This window comes from Mya arenaria, chromosome 4 (assembly GCF_026914265.1).
Source record: "Mya arenaria isolate MELC-2E11 chromosome 4, ASM2691426v1".
NCBI lineage: Eukaryota > Metazoa > Mollusca > Bivalvia > Myida > Myidae > Mya > Mya arenaria.
In genome coordinates, this window is record NC_069125.1 from 40,561,285 (window position 1) to 40,578,228 (window position 16,944).

At 35.7% G+C, this 16,944-nt stretch overlaps 1 protein-coding gene across 5 annotated transcripts; it reads left to right on the plus strand.

The window, feature by feature from the left end:
• The first annotated feature begins 5,057 nt into the window (after positions 1-5,057).
• LOC128232645 (solute carrier family 40 member 1-like) lies at positions 5,058-14,912 on the plus strand. 5 transcript variants are annotated; one of them, XM_052946325.1, is made up of 9 exons: positions 5,058-5,073; positions 5,817-5,855; positions 6,362-6,432; positions 6,924-7,083; positions 7,700-7,945; positions 8,447-8,665; positions 9,126-9,827; positions 10,211-10,702; positions 11,289-14,912. In XM_052946325.1, exons 2-9 carry the CDS (start codon positions 5,852-5,854, stop codon positions 11,636-11,638), a joined length of 2,244 nt encoding a protein of 747 aa, XP_052802285.1. In that variant the 5' UTR covers positions 5,058-5,073; positions 5,817-5,851; the 3' UTR covers positions 11,639-14,912. The 5 variants fall into 5 exon arrangements, with proteins under 5 accessions (XP_052802285.1, XP_052802283.1, XP_052802282.1 ...); XM_052946323.1 differs by having other exon boundaries at positions 5,073-5,318; XM_052946322.1 differs by lacking the exon at positions 5,058-5,073 and adding an exon at positions 5,077-5,180.
• Positions 14,913-16,944: the final 2,032 nt, after the last annotated feature.

Consider the following 16,944-nt stretch of genomic DNA (forward strand, 5'->3'; position numbering starts at 1 on the left):
GTTCATGTCCATACTAATTTCTGTAAGTTTTTACGAAGACAGCATTATTTAGCAAAAGTAAAAGAAGTCAAACGGTAAAAGAAGTATCTTCTTAATGATAGACAGATCTAGATCGTTTCAATTTGCATTTCCATTAAGATTCTTAATAAAAGAGTTATGAGTGTCTTTGTAATAGAATTCAAAGTTAGTTTGTTTAATTAATTTTGCAAATGCAAAAATACCTCCGTCATTTGTTTATATTTGTTCAAAAAATAGTGTACATTTCTCAAATATCTCTGTCATTATGTTATTCTTGTTAAGAATGACACTTAATAAATGAATCCAAAGTTAATTTGTTTAATAAATGACACTTGAACCCCGTAATAGGGCTATTGAAATCTTTTCCCTATATGTCTATATTGGCTGCGCAACTGCTGCGTTTTCCCTATATATATATATGTTAATATTGGCTGCATTAATCGCTGAGTTTTATACCGACCCCCGGATAACTCGATACACTACTACGCTCACTTTTAAAGTGTTACGGAAACTGTACCGTTGATGCCGACGATGGTGAAAAATACGTATATTCCGTTACCCTGCAGTCGAGTGGGTCAGTCGTGTGTATACAGAGATGCATTTATAGACGTTAACCAATATTATACATTAACATAGGCAGAAAATACATGAAACTTCTATTTCAGTTTCTATTTTTGACTCGACAGTCCACACCTGAAATATGTGTTTTTGAATATCTAAATATAATTATTTAATCGGAAATTTGTCTACCTGATTGGATGTTTATCTGGGGTAATATCTAGAGTAATGGTCGAGGCGAGCCAATACGTGTACATGTGTCTCGACCAAAAGAAAGAGCTGCAATTATGGTTAATTCTCAACTCAATTCTGTGATTTACTCTCTGTTTATGCATTTCACCACTCCCCATTGTGTATGCATGTTATGAATTTCTGTATCCATATGCTTATTCACATTGTTCAATAAATTCTGCAATAAAATACTGGATAAACCAAGGAAGATTTGCAGAAGACCAGCACTCCTATTGCAACAGACGTACAACGACAGAGAGAACAGCACCAACACCAAAGTTACTATCATACTACACTGAGAGTACTATAAGTGACATCGAGCAGATTCTTCCGATTGGAAAATCCAGTTGGAGTTCTGTTCTGATGAGTTTGACTTATCAGCAAATAAATCTTATTAAAATAACGGGAGAACTGAGTGTCACAGAAGTACGAGAAGCCATACAAAGAAGTAAAAGTACACTGTGATTTACTTATTTAGTAGCTATGTAGAAAGCAGGAACAACAAAACTTGGGCGTAAGTAACAGTAATATAATACTCAGCATCATTATCATAAACTGCACATGTTGTGCTGGGTCCGCTTGTTGTCCGTGTGTCAGAATGGTCCTTGTCACTGCCTTTTTTGCCGATTATTGCACATGGTACGGGGCACGTTAGAGACTCGCGCAGACATTCTACAGTACGTATACGATAGTCTGGGAAATATTTGAGGGGCCCGAAATTTCGTCCTTAAATCGTACGGCATCCGTACAACAAGTGGCCTGTGCGTTGCCTGGGCGGTTCTTCCTTCGTCGTTTCTACGAGCTTATGGCCTGTTTAAGTTTCTACGACACATCGGAAACTTTTCACTCCGCACTAAAATCTCCCGATACGCACTGTGACAATGAAAGAACACAAATGCCCCGCAGGTTACCCAGTTCCCTTGCGGCCGCAGTGAGATTTTACCAACTTGTTTCCCCCGAAATTTGTGGGTACATATGGGCGCCTTAGCCCGAATAGTTGGATACCGATCCCCGAAGTCGTTTCTCGGACATTCCCATTGTGTCCAGTAATGGTATCATAATTTCACTGTAGTGTACGCCGTGAACTCCACGTACACTAATTAATCTGACTCATGTAGGGATTGAGTTCTCATTAATTAAAGTCTAAACACGGTCTGGGGAAAAGGCGGCCAATCATCGGATATAATATTTACTACGTCTTCTGAATAAATACTCCTGGTAATGACCGATAATATATATTGGAAATATTTCTTGAATTAATCGTTATAGAGAGAGTTGTGAAGACAGATGGCTGAAGTCTTATAACTACCCACTAACAACCCGCTAGGCTGTGTCCATAATGAAAGATTACCGGATATTTTCCGGCGTGAACTAAATTCTGATTCGGATATCTGTAATCAGACAAAAAGTTATTATGGCACCGTTCAGTCAAACGGTTTTCATTTTACTTTGCTGTTTCAATATCCATACAAGCACATTTGCAGTTTTGCTTAAAGAAGATACGTATATGTCAAAACAAGAACTTGTAGATGTATTGCAAGCAAATAAAGAGTATCTTTGTCCATACGCAGATGTGTGTGGCAAAAACAAAACGGATATAAAAGCACAACGACGAAAGCTGGTGGACTATGTGCCTTGTTGTGCAGGTACGATCGAGTAGTATAATATCGTTTGTTATTATTGAGCCATGCATTGGTTTTTTTTTTATATTCAAACATAATTTACTGGACGTAAAAGTTATTTATTATGCAAAAACATTTTCAGTAACAAAACATACTTTATATCTATCAAGTTAAGTTGTCAAATGTATGTCGTTTTGCAGATTGTGCCTGTCATGACGAATGTACCGAAGGAGAATGCTGTTTTAGGAAAGAAGGGCGTGAATGGGGACCCTCGGAACTGTGTGTCTATACAAACTCCCGCCAACTGGCACACGACGGAAATAATCGTCTACCGGCCTACAGAATGGTGACCAAATGCCCTCAGATGGACACAAATGGGATACTGGATTGCAGAGATTATAATGAATCAGCATGGGGATATCTTAATCCTGTATTTTCATACTCGGACAAACGGATTTACCTTAACAAACAATGCGCTCAGTGCAACGGGTTGGAGGACTCTGATTTTGAACGCTGGGATACGTACATTGTGTGTAGTTTCAAACATAACTCCTTTGGAATCAACCAATTGAACAGAGGTTTGCAAAACAATTACTTGATTCCTGAATGTTTTGCGTTTTTCTACATCAATGATATCAACTTCGATTTGCAGATAAAACAATGTTCTCAAAACCCAATTAACAAATGCGAAGTGTTTCCCAGCGAAATATCGAGCGACATCCATCTTAACATCAGTGAAATAGTACGTGCATGCGAAAGTAACTTTTATTCGTTGTTTTTTCATGGGACTGATGTGTACAAAAATGTGTTTTGCTACTTGTGTTCAGGTGATCACGTGGCCAAATACTTTTCAAGGTATAAAATGTGTCCCGACCCGACATTTAACATTCGTACTGGAGTAACAATGTTCACAACAATCCTTTCTGGAAAACATGGCCATTTCACATCTCTGGCCACCCGGGAAGCATGTCGAGAGCATTCAAATGTAAGGATATTTATTGGAAGTACACATTTCCAAAATTATGAATAGTATTCTGATCAACGATTTTTGCATGTGTTATATGTCTGTCATTGGAGTTGTTTGAACGGTACATGTATATGAGTGTGTGTTAATTATATTTGGATGTTTATTGTATAGTAATAACCCTGTTATATAATAATACTGGTTTATTTCACATGCAATTCGTGTATAGATATATGGTCATATTTATTTTACAGGGCTCTAGAATATGCAAATCAGTTCACTGTCCTATTGGAGAAGAGTACAGAGGCTATCAGCGATGTGAGGCGTTCATGCAAGTCTGGCTTAAAACCAGGTTCATGTTGTTCGTTATACTTAACGCAACCTCGTTTTCGCATCGTAGCATTTGGATGAAATCTATTACAAATAAAAACGTTTATAGAAATAAATTTGACATCATTAAACCTCTTCCTGAATGGAGCGTATCGTCAGTGTATATCGATGATGAGGTTGCACCTTCTGAAAACACTGTGTTTTATGTTGTCCTGGAACTTGAAGGGAAGAAAACAGATTTTCAGCGTTTAAAAAATTCCGTACGCCAAGCTCTGCGAGAAGAATGGACTGTTGTGCTTGGTACTGGTGTTATAACCTGCACTGCAAAGCATCTACCATTTCTTACAGACTCATTACAACGGAAGAGCGATGATTTCCTAAAGTTTGAATTCGTTTGGATGAACAGTTTTAACGAAAAAGACCTGCTTCCAGGGATGCTATCGTCCAAAACTCTTTCCCTTTATCAAACATCATCTCTTTTTGAAAAGGATTTCATCCAGTTAACAAAACATTACTTTTGCGAACAACTAGAGCTCGCTTCGAGTGAAATAGAGCTGCTTTCGGAAAATAGAATTTTATACCTCATAGATGAAGATAAATTTCTTTTTGATGGAGAATTTACTGTTCATTTAACTACGGATGCTGAGATAACTGCTCGAGTTTGTTTGCATGATACCTCCTATTCATTAGGTGTATTGGAGGACGATAGCTATAACTCTATTTCCAGTGCTTCTTTCTTCTGTATAACTTTGGGCTTATGGATACTTATGAGCACCGGCATTATTATTAGTAGAACACTGATTAGGGAATTATTTGTACATTGATATAACATTATCAAGTTTTAGTTGCAGTGTTTCGACAAACTAATACAGTTGAGTGGAAAACGAAAATCAAGGCACAACGATATTGACTTAGTGTAGTATGCTTAATGAGATGCGAAGAAGTACTAGTTTCAAAATAACTACGAATATTTTATTGTAATTTTATATAATATTGTTCATTACGTTTCAATGAAGACATTGCTTTTTTATTAAAAAATAAGAACATAAACTAGTATAACTTTTAAGATTCAAAAGCATGTACATGTATCAATTGAAGACATTTTGGATGCGTCACCTAGGATTATTTTCTGTTTTCGAAATATTGATAATTCTAAAGAATGTCAGTGTAATTAATCTAAGTTATACATAATAAGTATAGAATCCATTGGTTGTACTTTTGATATCATGATATTTTGTTTTAAATCAGCTGGTAAAGGGAAATCACTGCGTATGCGATTTGGAGATTAGTAGTAATGAGCTTGATATCCAAAAAACTGTTGTCTGCTACTAAATTGTCAACAAAAAATAAGTAAACATATTTTCACAGAATACAACTAATTGCATTACTGTTTGATAATAATAATTTCCTCGTACATTTTTTTATATTATTTTCTTAACCAATGGCTGTTGTTTTGAGTATATATCAAGTTTTGAATAATAAAAGTATATGTATTGACGTGAGTTTGTGTTTTTCGGACAAATGTAAAATTTCGGATATAATGGACAGTTTATTAACACAGAAATACCATTTTGACTTGGCGTTTTGGTAACACAGTGAGATAATTCTCCTAACTGTTTAATGACTGAATTGCATCTTCACCCTGCTTTGCCACTGCAAGTCTGGTGTTCTGTGTCTGTGATACTGAAACGTTCTGTAATTTGTCATTTTCAATTGTCAGAGGTTTGATACTGATAAACGTATGTCTAGCATCATTGCTCTGGTGTACAATAATGTTATTTGTTGAATTGTCTTTAAATGTGTACAGATCATGAGATGCCTTTAGCAAATCTACCAAAAGGAAAATGTAAAATTATGTATGAATTATTGAATCTTATGTCTGAGTTTGACTGTCATAATGTAATGTAATACACTGTTGAGTGTTAATTACATGTAGGCTTAGCATTAGTTAGAAATATATCAACAAGACTAATGCACACCTTTTAAAAAAAATATACTATTCATCCCAAATCATGGTTATTTATAAGAATTAAAACAATTAGAATTGATAATGATAATTGACTTTATTGTGCTATGTTTTATTTTATTTTCAGAATGTGATTACACCTGGCTTAAACTATATTATGACATGGGTAAGAGTGTGAATTGATTACTCACTATAGATTATTAAAACTGCTACATGTACAGCATTTATTGCTATTGTCTTCTTTTCCTGTGACATACTCATAATGAGTGGAATATAATAGCATGTTTTTTATAACACAATACCAAAGGTTAAAAAGTACCTTTGGCTGCCATACAAAGATTTAGAAGTTGAACAATTTATCATTTTATCAGTTTTCTCAATAACTTTTCTGTGTACAAGTCAAAACCTGAAGCCATCTTTGGTGCTGATCTGCAATTAAAATGATCAAGCAGGAATCAAGCTGAGGACTGCCTTTGGAGGAGTATTTAACTTCTCCCTTTTTGTGAAAATTTCTCTCTCAATTTTTCTCAACTTCACCATGTTTTGACCAGAAGAGTTTCAAGGCTATTGTAAACATTTGGTTGACATTGTATATAAGTAATTGTTATCACTTTCTTGAGTGAACCTAAGATAGAACTTTATCTTAATTCTTTGATGTGATTAAACTTTCAGGTACCCCCTCAGGAGCCCTTCCCAGAAAGGTTCGGTGGTTTGTTTACCTGAGCCATGCCCTCTCAACATGGGTAGGTTTTTATTAAAAATCTGTCTGAAGTAATATTGAAATAAGGCCGAAAAAATTAATGTTGTGGTTGCACTGCTTGGTAATGTTTACCTGATTTACCTTATTTTTATGTCCCTACCCTTTTCATTTTTTGATAAAAAAATATATGTTTAATATTATTGGAAATATAAGCCATGTGACACCTTTGTTTTTTGAGAGTAATACAGTTTACATTTAACATTAACCACAACATTATATTCTTTTGGCAAAAAACATCTGAAACTTTTCAGTTGCAATTATGTAGAACATTATTTTGATAAAAGGATCAGTGCCTGACATAATTATATGAGTTTTTCTGTGGTCTATTTTAAAAATAATAATGAATTTTATCCTCAATTTTTTTTCAATGATGATTCATTAGTGATAGATATAAACAATTGCATTCTTTGAGCAATATATCCTGGACCTGAAAACCATCAACCATAACAATTATTGCCTTGAATTTCTATACAGGGTGATCGCATGTGGGCTTTTGGTGTGGGGCTGTTTATGGTCATCATTTCGCCTGATGATTTGAGGGTGACAGCTATCTATGGCCTCTCCATGGGTGGGGCTGTGCTGCTGTTTGGGGCACTTGTTGGTGACTGGGTGGACAAAACTCCCAGGCTTAAAGGTGTGCATTAACTGGTATACAAAGTCATTGTAATATATTTATACTAAAGCTTACTGGAGTTATTTTAGATTATTTGAATTTATATTTATTGACATCTTTTGCCTAAATTATAAATATGATCCATTATACCAACAACTGTGATGTTGTTTAAACTTTTTAAATATAATAAGTGCACGAACTAATAATGTATTAAACATGCGGGATGACCTACCAATTTCTAAAACAATAATTAATAAAGGAACCGGGCATTCAAGACCATACAAGATAGTTACTTAAGGATTGATCACATTTTATTGTTTGTTCATGCTTTATGAATGCAGGAGGGTATGCAAGCAAATTCCATGAAGAGTGTTATGGATTCTTGGGAAATTTGAAAGCGTGGCCTCCTGCGTCCTTACTGCATGAACACACACAAAAATGCAATCCACCCTATATATACTCTTAAAAAAATATTTGATATAAAAAAATTAGTAAAATCTTCTGCAACTGATTAGTAATTGTTAAAGAAAGGCTTTCATATAAATAGGTGAGTATAAAACAAAAACCAATAATAGCAACTTTACTTTATATAATCGACTGGGGGAATGTAGATATTCTAATTTATATCCTATTACAGCTGCCCGCACCAGTCTGGTGATACAGAACAGCAGTGTGATCGTGTGTGCTGGCATCATCTTTACTGTCATCACTCTAAAAACAAAAATCGAGGGGGCATTGCCAGGCGATGCCCTTCTCTACCTGAGCTACGCAGTGATCATTCTTGTGGCTATCGTGTCAACCCTGGCCAGTATGGGGACCAGTATCGCTGTCCAGAAGGACTGGATTGTGGAGATCTGTGCTAGAGACAAAGACATGCTGGCAAGTAGGTCCATGTTTGTGCCAATAGTTTAGTTTAATTGTGTAAAACCGGTAAATGTAATGAGAAGATCTTTTCTATTTGTTCTGAGCCCTAACTTTACACTACCAGACTGACTGTAAATGTTCTACCTGCTATTAAGGTCAGTGTTACTGGTAACAGGAGTGTTCACATACATTAAGACACTATTCTCAGTAAATTGAATAATAATTTGAAAACGAAATCTGATAACGGCTTTAAAATTCTGTATTGACAGAATTTCAAAAATGTTCTCAGTGGTCGAAATTAGCACAAGCCCGCAAGCCCTGCTCTGGTAAAATGTCTTCCGGGCTTGCTCAAATTCTGAATTTTATTTAGCAGGGCTTGTTCATAAATATGATTCCATGCAATAAAACAAGAGTTCGGGCTTGTTCATCCAAAAGTCTAATTTCAATGACTGTATATTATGATTGATATTGCAAAAAGGTATTAAACAGTACCCAATTATTTTTAATCAATTTATTACAGCAATGACTGCTAGCCTGCGTAGAATAGACCTGATCAGCAAGCTTGTGGCCCCAATAGCCACTGGCCAGATTATGTACTTCGCATCACCGGGAGTTGGTGCCCTGTTCATTGCTGGATGGAACTTTGTGTCAGTGTTTCTGGAATATTTCCTCCTGAAGAAAGTGTACAACCTATGTCCTGCACTGGCCAAGGAGAAATCTGATGTTCCTCTTGAAGAAGGTATGTCCCTTTCATCTGTATAAACATCACAATTGGCGACAAGTTTCTTTGTTTTACCTCCTTAACCATGACGAGTGTGTTCATTTTTTATGCTAAATAAAGTTAAATTCACACAAACTTATATCCAAATAATGAAGTTATGACAATAAGATTATTTCAATTTATGACTAAGTTCGACTAAAATCTTTTTAAAGACAGGCTTATCCTTAGACAGGCCTCAATGATTCCATTCAGAATGTTTGCACAAAAATTATGCAATCAGAGTCTATTAAGTAAACTAAGAACAGTTGGTAATAGTATATAAACAATTGTCTAGTCCTGGTCATCATGGACTGCTGGTTATATCTCAGACTCTCTGTCAACTGTTTAAGTCTGCATGATATTCAATTTTTCATTCAGCATTATCAAAAACAAACTTGCAAACAACAATTGCAACATGCACATGAAATGATTGTTGCAGACATGGATGGAGAGGAGATGGTCTGTCTACCTGCAAAGCACCTGGAAATTGAGATACAGACAAATGGACATATGGATACAGAAGCTACTGATGGCAAACCAACCATGAATGATGGCCCCATCAATAACCTGACTAGCCCCAAAGACATGAATAAATTAACTAGTCTTTCAGAACCCAGTGAGCAAGGCATGGGTAACTTATATGATCAACCAGAACCCCGTGAGCATGACATGGTGAACATAACTAGTCAGTCAGAAACCAGTGAGCAAAATTTAGGTAAAGCAACTAGTCAACCAGAAGCCAGTGAGCAAGATATGGTGAACTTGACCAGTAAGTCAGAAACCAGTGAGCAGGATGTGGATAACATTACTAGTCAACTAAAACCCAGTAAGCAAGACATGGTGAACTTAACTAGTCAGTCAGAACCCAGTGAGCAAGACGTTGGTAACATAGCTAGTCAGTCAGAACCCAGTGAGCAAGATCATCTACAGCCAGCTGATGAGAGGGATATTACAGTTGTTTATAGACCAACCCAACCCTCTAAGAAACCAAAAAAGGACCAAGGTTGTACGAGGATGTTTTCTGGTATTCTTGTGCTGTACCGGGGTTGGCGAGTGTACATGCGCTATCAGGTTGCCTTTGCTGGTCTAGGGCTGGCCTGTCTCTACATGACTGTGTTGGGATTTGACAATATCACTGTTGGTGAGTTTTGTGGTAATGATGATAACTGATTGTAAAAGTATTACATGCATGTGAACATCAGCAAAAGGGTAAGAGTGGTCTAGTGGTATAGGTGTCCACCTCTCACCCAAGAGGTTGTTGGTTGGATCCCCACCAGGGGTACTTTCTCATAGCCTCTCAAAAAGGACACAGTACTGGTTTCTGCCCAGGAAACGGACTCAGGAGTGATTCTATTAGCTATCAGCTTTCTTCACAATCTAGCTAAAATAAATTAGTATAAACCAACATAAGCAAAAAATATGCTTGAATATGCTTGAATTTATCATGTGCTCACAGTGTTTATAAAAGTGGTCACTTTCATGATTTTTTCTTTATAGTTAATTACAATCTACCAAATTTTACAGGTTATGGGTACACCCAGGGCATCAATGAGTCCATCATGGGGGTTATGATGGCTGCAGGCTCCGTGACAGGTATTCTGGGAACTGTCCTGTACCCGATCTTCCACCGACGTATAGGCCTGCAAAGAACCGGCCTCTTCAGTTACCTATTTGAGATCAGCTTCCTGTGTCTGTGCGTCGCCTCAGTGTGGGCCCCGGGATCGCCATTTGACCCCACTTTTTCTTTGATCAAGCGTGACACAACGAAAAACTGCAGTCATACTGATGTGAATTCTGTCAATACCATTTCAAATAATTCAGTACCCATGACTAATACCACATCTGTGATCTATACGCCATTACAAGATAATACGAGTCTTTCTGGGGAAGTGAAGAACCTCTCTGTTGATATGAATAGTACAGACAGAGAGGTAGTTTCAGAGACGTGTCATACTGGTCCACATTCCTACATTTCCATTATTCTATTGATGTCTGGGATCATTGGAGCAAGATGTGGTAAGTACTGTTAGTACCTAAACAACAATGTTATGGAAGGAGAACAGGGGTTTAAATTGGCACAATTTACAGACCAGACATCTGAAGAATGTTTGCTGAGCTTAAAAACATGGTTTATGATCAAACAAATTTTAAAATTTGTCACAGATGAAATAAAGGTCATTTGAGTTATTTCCAAAAAGGACTTTTCAAAAGTTTACATTGTCTTTGGAATTATATTGAAAATTATTGTAGGATATGTATTTTACAAAGTGACAAGTTTGCAATATGTATTATTTTCTATAAGCTTATCTGTTCTTTGAAGAAAAAGAGTTGAAGTGTTACCAAAGCCTTGTTTACTTTGTTGGCAGCAGTAGTGCAATTTCCTCGATCCTTGGCCATAACTGAAAAAAAATGTGCACAATAAAATGACACTTGGTACAGATGTTGTCTGAGAAAATATGTACATAGTTAGCGAGAATAATGAAAAAATAAGAAATTGTAGAATAATGCCCCTTGTTTAATTGAAAAAGGAAAAAAAAAGACAGACAAGTTTTGGCGTTTGCTCTGCAGTGCTCATGTAATGTGTACACATCTTTCCCTGCAGGTTTATGGATGGCTGACCTGACCATCTCCCAGCTGTTTCTTGAGAACGTTCGTGAGACGGAGCGCGGCATCATGAATGGCGTCCAGACATCTCTCAACAAGCTCATGGACATTGTCAAGTTTGTTCTAGTTATCGCCATTCCTCACCAGGAACAATTTGGTTATCTCATCCTGGTTTCCTTCGCTTTTATTTGTTTGGGCTGGGTACTTTATGCTCGGTACTCGTACAAGGTGCGAGGACATTTGTTCCATTTTGACCGTATAAAGCAGTGTCAGGGACACAATGGTAACAGACAGAATATTCATGTCATAGAAGCAGATGAAGAGAACGTTCAGCCTGCAGTGACTTGACACAATGGTAACAGACGGAATATTCATGTCATAGAAGCAGATGAAGAGAACGCTCAGCCTGCAGTGACTTGAACATTTGTTGTTTTTCTTTTTTTCTATGATTTTATGTATATTTTGTTGGTTTTGCTTCTATAATTTTATACATAAATTTGATTAAGTTTATTTTACAAATCATGACATGTTGTATCACCTGTTAAATGATTGATTTTGAATTGTTTTCGACAGCCTGAAAAAATATTCATAGAAAATTTAATAATTGAATTTAAGTCTTTTTAGCTGGTCTGTTTTAAAAAAAAATGCATTTTTTAATCCTAAACTCAAAAAGCTTTTAAGATTATGTTTTATTAGAAAATGATACAGCAGGCAATACACATATGCATTGCAATACTCTATAAAAGCTGGTTTTTATAATTGTCAATCTATGCCCTTTGTTCGCTTTAGATAAAAAGAATGTTGAGAGTTGACCTCCACTGTGTGGCACTCTTGTTGTGTTCATGACAAATTATTGGAATATGTTTTCTTTCAAGATTTTTACATGTAAAAACTGTAAATAAAATTATTTTTTACTTCATACTCATTCATTGAAATGTGATATTGGTTTATGTTATTTGTTCATTTCAACTTATCAAACTATTTATTTAAGAACTTTGATTTTAAACCATTTGCAAGCGCATGTTTAATAAAGAAGAGATAACCCTGTACCTTGACTGTGATGTTTGACAACGATCTCTGTAATGTTTCATTGCAATTTGAATATTTATACACAGTAGAATGTGTTTGTTTTTAGCTGTTGTTAGATTTTAAAAAGTATTCATTCATATCCTGAGCGTATTACTCGTTTGTTAAGTTGCTTTGTAATAATGTTTACAATAGGGTGCTTTGTTATCATGTAAACAATATGGTGATTTTTATCATGTTAACAATATGTTGCTTTGTTGTATTGTTAACAATATGGTGCTTTGTTATTATGTTGACAATAGGTTGCTTTGCTATCATGTTAAAAATATGACACTTTGTTTTCATGTTAACAATATGGTGATTTTCATCATGTTAACAATATGTTGCTATGTTGTATTGTTAACAATATGGTGCTTTGTTATCATGTTGACAATAGGTTGCTTTGTTATAATGTTAAAAATATGACACTTGTTTTCATGTTAACAATAGGTTGCTTTGTTATCATATTAAAAATATGACACTTTGTTATCATGTTAACAATAGGTTGCTTTGTTATCATATTAAAAATATGACTCTTTGTTATCATGTTAACAACAGGTTGCCTTTGTTATCATGTTAACAATATGTTGCTTTGCCATCATGTTAACAATATGGTGCTTCTTCTTGTAGAACTTCAGGATTTGACGAACAAGATTTCATTAGAAACAATTTTTAAAATATTATGTAGTATAGAATGTATGTCAGATACTGACTCACACAGGTCAGAAAGTATGCGAGTTATCTGGGTGAGTTAGCTCATGTAGTAGAGCATTTGACTTGCCAGCAGGGGGTCCCGGGTTTGATATCTGGACTTGCTGCATCCTGCTCTGAGCCTATGACATGAACATGTTTATATCAGAAAAGTTGTTGAATGTCATTTAATATACCGGTGAGCACATATGAATCAATAGAAGTTTTACTTAATACTTAATTTCTTATGTATGAAATAACTTCCCTTATAGATTTCTGTTCTTGAACATTTTAGTATATTGGATATATATATATATGATTATACAGAGGTTGTACTTCTCTGAAATGTTCAGCCTTATGTGATGTTTTGTATATTTTACTTACATTTAAAATCTCACTGTACAGAAGTTGATCTTTATAGTAATTTTCTAATCGTTTACCATGTACAAGTTTACTTTTCTCATGTTAAAATTCTCACAGATAACACGGGTCTTTGTACATGACTTTAACATTGACGTTTTGTTGTTTGCTGTTTAGTGCACATCTGCAAGTTTAACTTTTTCTTATTTTAAAAATCTCTACAAAATAAACTGTGAGTCTCATTATTTAGATGCATCACTCAATACTTTGTATCAATTCAATAACTATTCATTAACCATCTCAGTCATCAAAATTAGACTCTTGGATGGACAAGCCCGAATTCGTATACATGTATTATTGCTTGGCATCAAATTTCTTAACAAGCCTTATGCGGGCTTGTGTTCATTTCAACCACTTCCATCTGGGAGTGGGATTTGTAATTGGTCCCAGTTAACTATGTAATAGGAATTGAATCTATTTATGAACAGATGTAGAATGAATAGAATGGAAGGATCACTCGAAAACGTTTTTGCCTTATGTTTGTAATGCATGTTTCGTATAAATTTATGATATTCACCTCAAACATGACCAATATGAGTTTTATAATTGTCTTTTCAGGTCAATTTATTAGCCCTACCAGGGGGAGAGATGTATCTCAAACACTTTAAAAGCATTATTACACTTTTAATCGAGCCAACTTGCTTTGAGCTAGACATAGTTGTCACAATGGTGATTTCTTGTATTTGCGTGCGTGTGTGCCTCTGTCTGTCTGGACTGAATTTGTCCGGGCAGTATCTTGACCATGCATTATAGGATTTTCAAAAAATTTGCCATGGAGATTCACCATGCTGCATGGAAGTGTTGCAGTTCCACATATTGTTCAACTCTATGTTATTCTGTTTTTCAATTGCATGGAAGAGCATTATGTCTGTGTTTCCTTTAGTTCTGAATAGGGTATAAAAATGGGATCAAAAACTTTATTTGACAGTAGTAGTTTTCATTTTTTTATATCTGAACATTTCAGATGGTTTGCAGTATTCAATTGCCATGGAAATAATATTGTTTAACTCAACTCATTTATTACAATGTGATCATTTAACATGATGTTCCTTAATGTCATATGTACCTTTTATGTTGCCCGTATATAGCTGTATTTTTGCACAAAAAGTACAAGAACCTGTTTAATATATATAATGTGCTTGACATGTTTCTGTTTTTGTCCGAGATCTACTCCCCAAATAGTTATGTTATCAACTGCATAAATATCTTTCACCCCCTATTTTGGTACTGGTCATTTTAAGTCGGAGAACAAACCTGATATACTGCTGTAATATTGCAAATGCTATTACCTTTATACATTACTGCTATATCATCTGTTATCTATTCCATATTTGTTCATTTGCACATGGAGGTTGTACAAATATCATAATTTTGTTAATAACTACACTGGGTCATTCAGAATTTGAAATGTCACTTTTTTTGAAACAACAATAAAAAGTAAAAATCTCTTGGATGCTTCTTTTATTGTATTAAAACTGTCAATTGACAAGACATTGAATTACCTGATATAAATACTCATAATGGTAACTGTTGAACAAATGCAAATATTTACTAGTCCCGTGATAACTCCCAACAAAAGAAATACAGTTGGTCTTAGGTTCAATATGTGTGGTTAAAAATGTAGTAAATTCTCGACGGTACTAGCTTAAAGCATCATATCAATTGATTGTGAGCTTAAATGAGAGGTGCATATCTATGTAGCATAGGTGGCAGTATCAGTCAGAGATGAGGAAAAATTATAATTTCTTAGATATCATTTTCTCCCACCTCAGATAAGTAGATCCAATAATTTAACCATGCTAGAAATTCTTATCTTGCCCACGGGCGAAGATAAAATGCCCGTATGGAACTCCTTTTTAATGGCCACCACATTGAAATTACCTCCCTTGTTGAAGACTGTCGTCTGTAGCATCATGGAAACCTATTATTTCTCGCTTCAAATGTCACCATAAAACAGTTTTCACGCACCTATCAAGAAATAATGCTTCACTCTCCTTAGAACTTTTTAAAGACCGGTTTGACTATTAACATAACCTGAATCACTGCGCGCATATCCATGACAACCGCAAATTATCGCATATCCATACGCAATTTTTTTCACTAAGCACAAAAGAGTTCCAGCAAAATATACATTTTTACTTAATTTTGTTTAACTGAGGTGGGAGAAAAAGCATCTACCATAGCCGCTTGTGTAAGATAGGTTCATCCCGACCCTTGCGCAGGGTGTTTTACGGAAACTCGGTAAACCTCGTTTCCACAAAACACCCTACGCTCGGTCGGAATGAACCTATCTTACACTCTCGGCCATGAAATATTTTTATAATCTCATATATATTGCAAAGTTTCCAAGATGGTTTTCACCCCTTGGTCAATAAACCTTAAATTTAAAAGTAAAAGTACTCCAGTATACAAGTTATTTTAATACAATGTAATAGCACTCCATGCCCCAAATTTCTCAAAAATCTTATGTCCATGATAACAGGATGAAGCAAGGCCCGTTGAAATATTTAGCGACAATATTAGTTAAATATATCATGCAATTTCTCGCTGATGTTCTTTACCAGTGTTGAAGGTACTTCCTTTTCTATAAGACCATACACCAAGATGTGCTCTTGGCCCCTCTGTCGTGATTCTAGTAAATGATTGCATCACTTTTGTATACGTCAAGGTCAAGTCTAAGTTGCGTAGGTCTGTAGACTATCAGACACTTGTTTGCCCCTAATTTGAATATTGCTTTGAATTCTGTCCTTCTCACACCAAAACTAATTGACAAATTGAGGCTGTCCATAGAAGGGCGATTCATTTGATGTAAGGCTGAAAGGCTTCATTCATTTCACCTTCGTTGTCTTGACCAAATTTGCATTGACAGGAGAATAAATCCAGTATCAAGCGATCTTGGTCACTCATGCCATCATCATTCGTAGTTATTCAGGCTTATCAGACTACGGGTCCTGGGTTCGAATCCTGGTCTGGCTGCACATTTTTCTCACCCTGTTACATTGGGCGCCCAACGAGGGACCGTGGCTGTTTATTTACTAAATATCCTACCCGTGGTTTCGTTGAGATCATGTTAACCTTGTTCTTAATCCTGTTAATTCGGGGACAAATACCACTTTGGTAGGGGAGTATGTCACGGTATCTTTATTTTATCAGGTGTTGAGAATGTGTGTAAGCAGTCTGGTAGCTCAGTCAGTAGAACACTCGCCCGGATAGCGAGGGGTCTCGGGTTCAAGCCCAAGTCTGGCTTAACATTTTTCTCACCCTGTTACTTGTTTAAATTTTAACCTACCATACAACTGTACCCTGTATTTGTACAGTATTTTCATTACTATTTCTAATAATTTTTAATTTGTGTCTACAACTCAAAATGTCTACATCCTCACAAGGGTTCTGCATTTACGGAAGAGTAACCAGCACTGCAGATAAAGAAAGGAAACAATCTTTAAGAGGCCACTTTGGGTAAAAAAAGTTGGGAAAGC

What these genes read in the sequence shown, in the direction of transcription:
- LOC128232645 (XM_052946321.1), top strand. Translation starts at nt 5,774, where the DNA reads ATGATAATTGACTTTATTGTGCTATGTTTTATTTTATTTTCAGAATGT. An exon ending in GCCATGCCCTCTCAACATGG is followed by an intron (nt 6,433 to 6,923) that starts GTAGGTTTTTAT and finishes ATTTCTATACAG; the next exon opens with GGTGATCGCATGTGGGCTTT. An exon ending in GATCATTGGAGCAAGATGTG is followed by an intron (nt 10,703 to 11,288) that starts GTAAGTACTGTT and finishes CTTTCCCTGCAG; the next exon opens with GTTTATGGATGGCTGACCTG.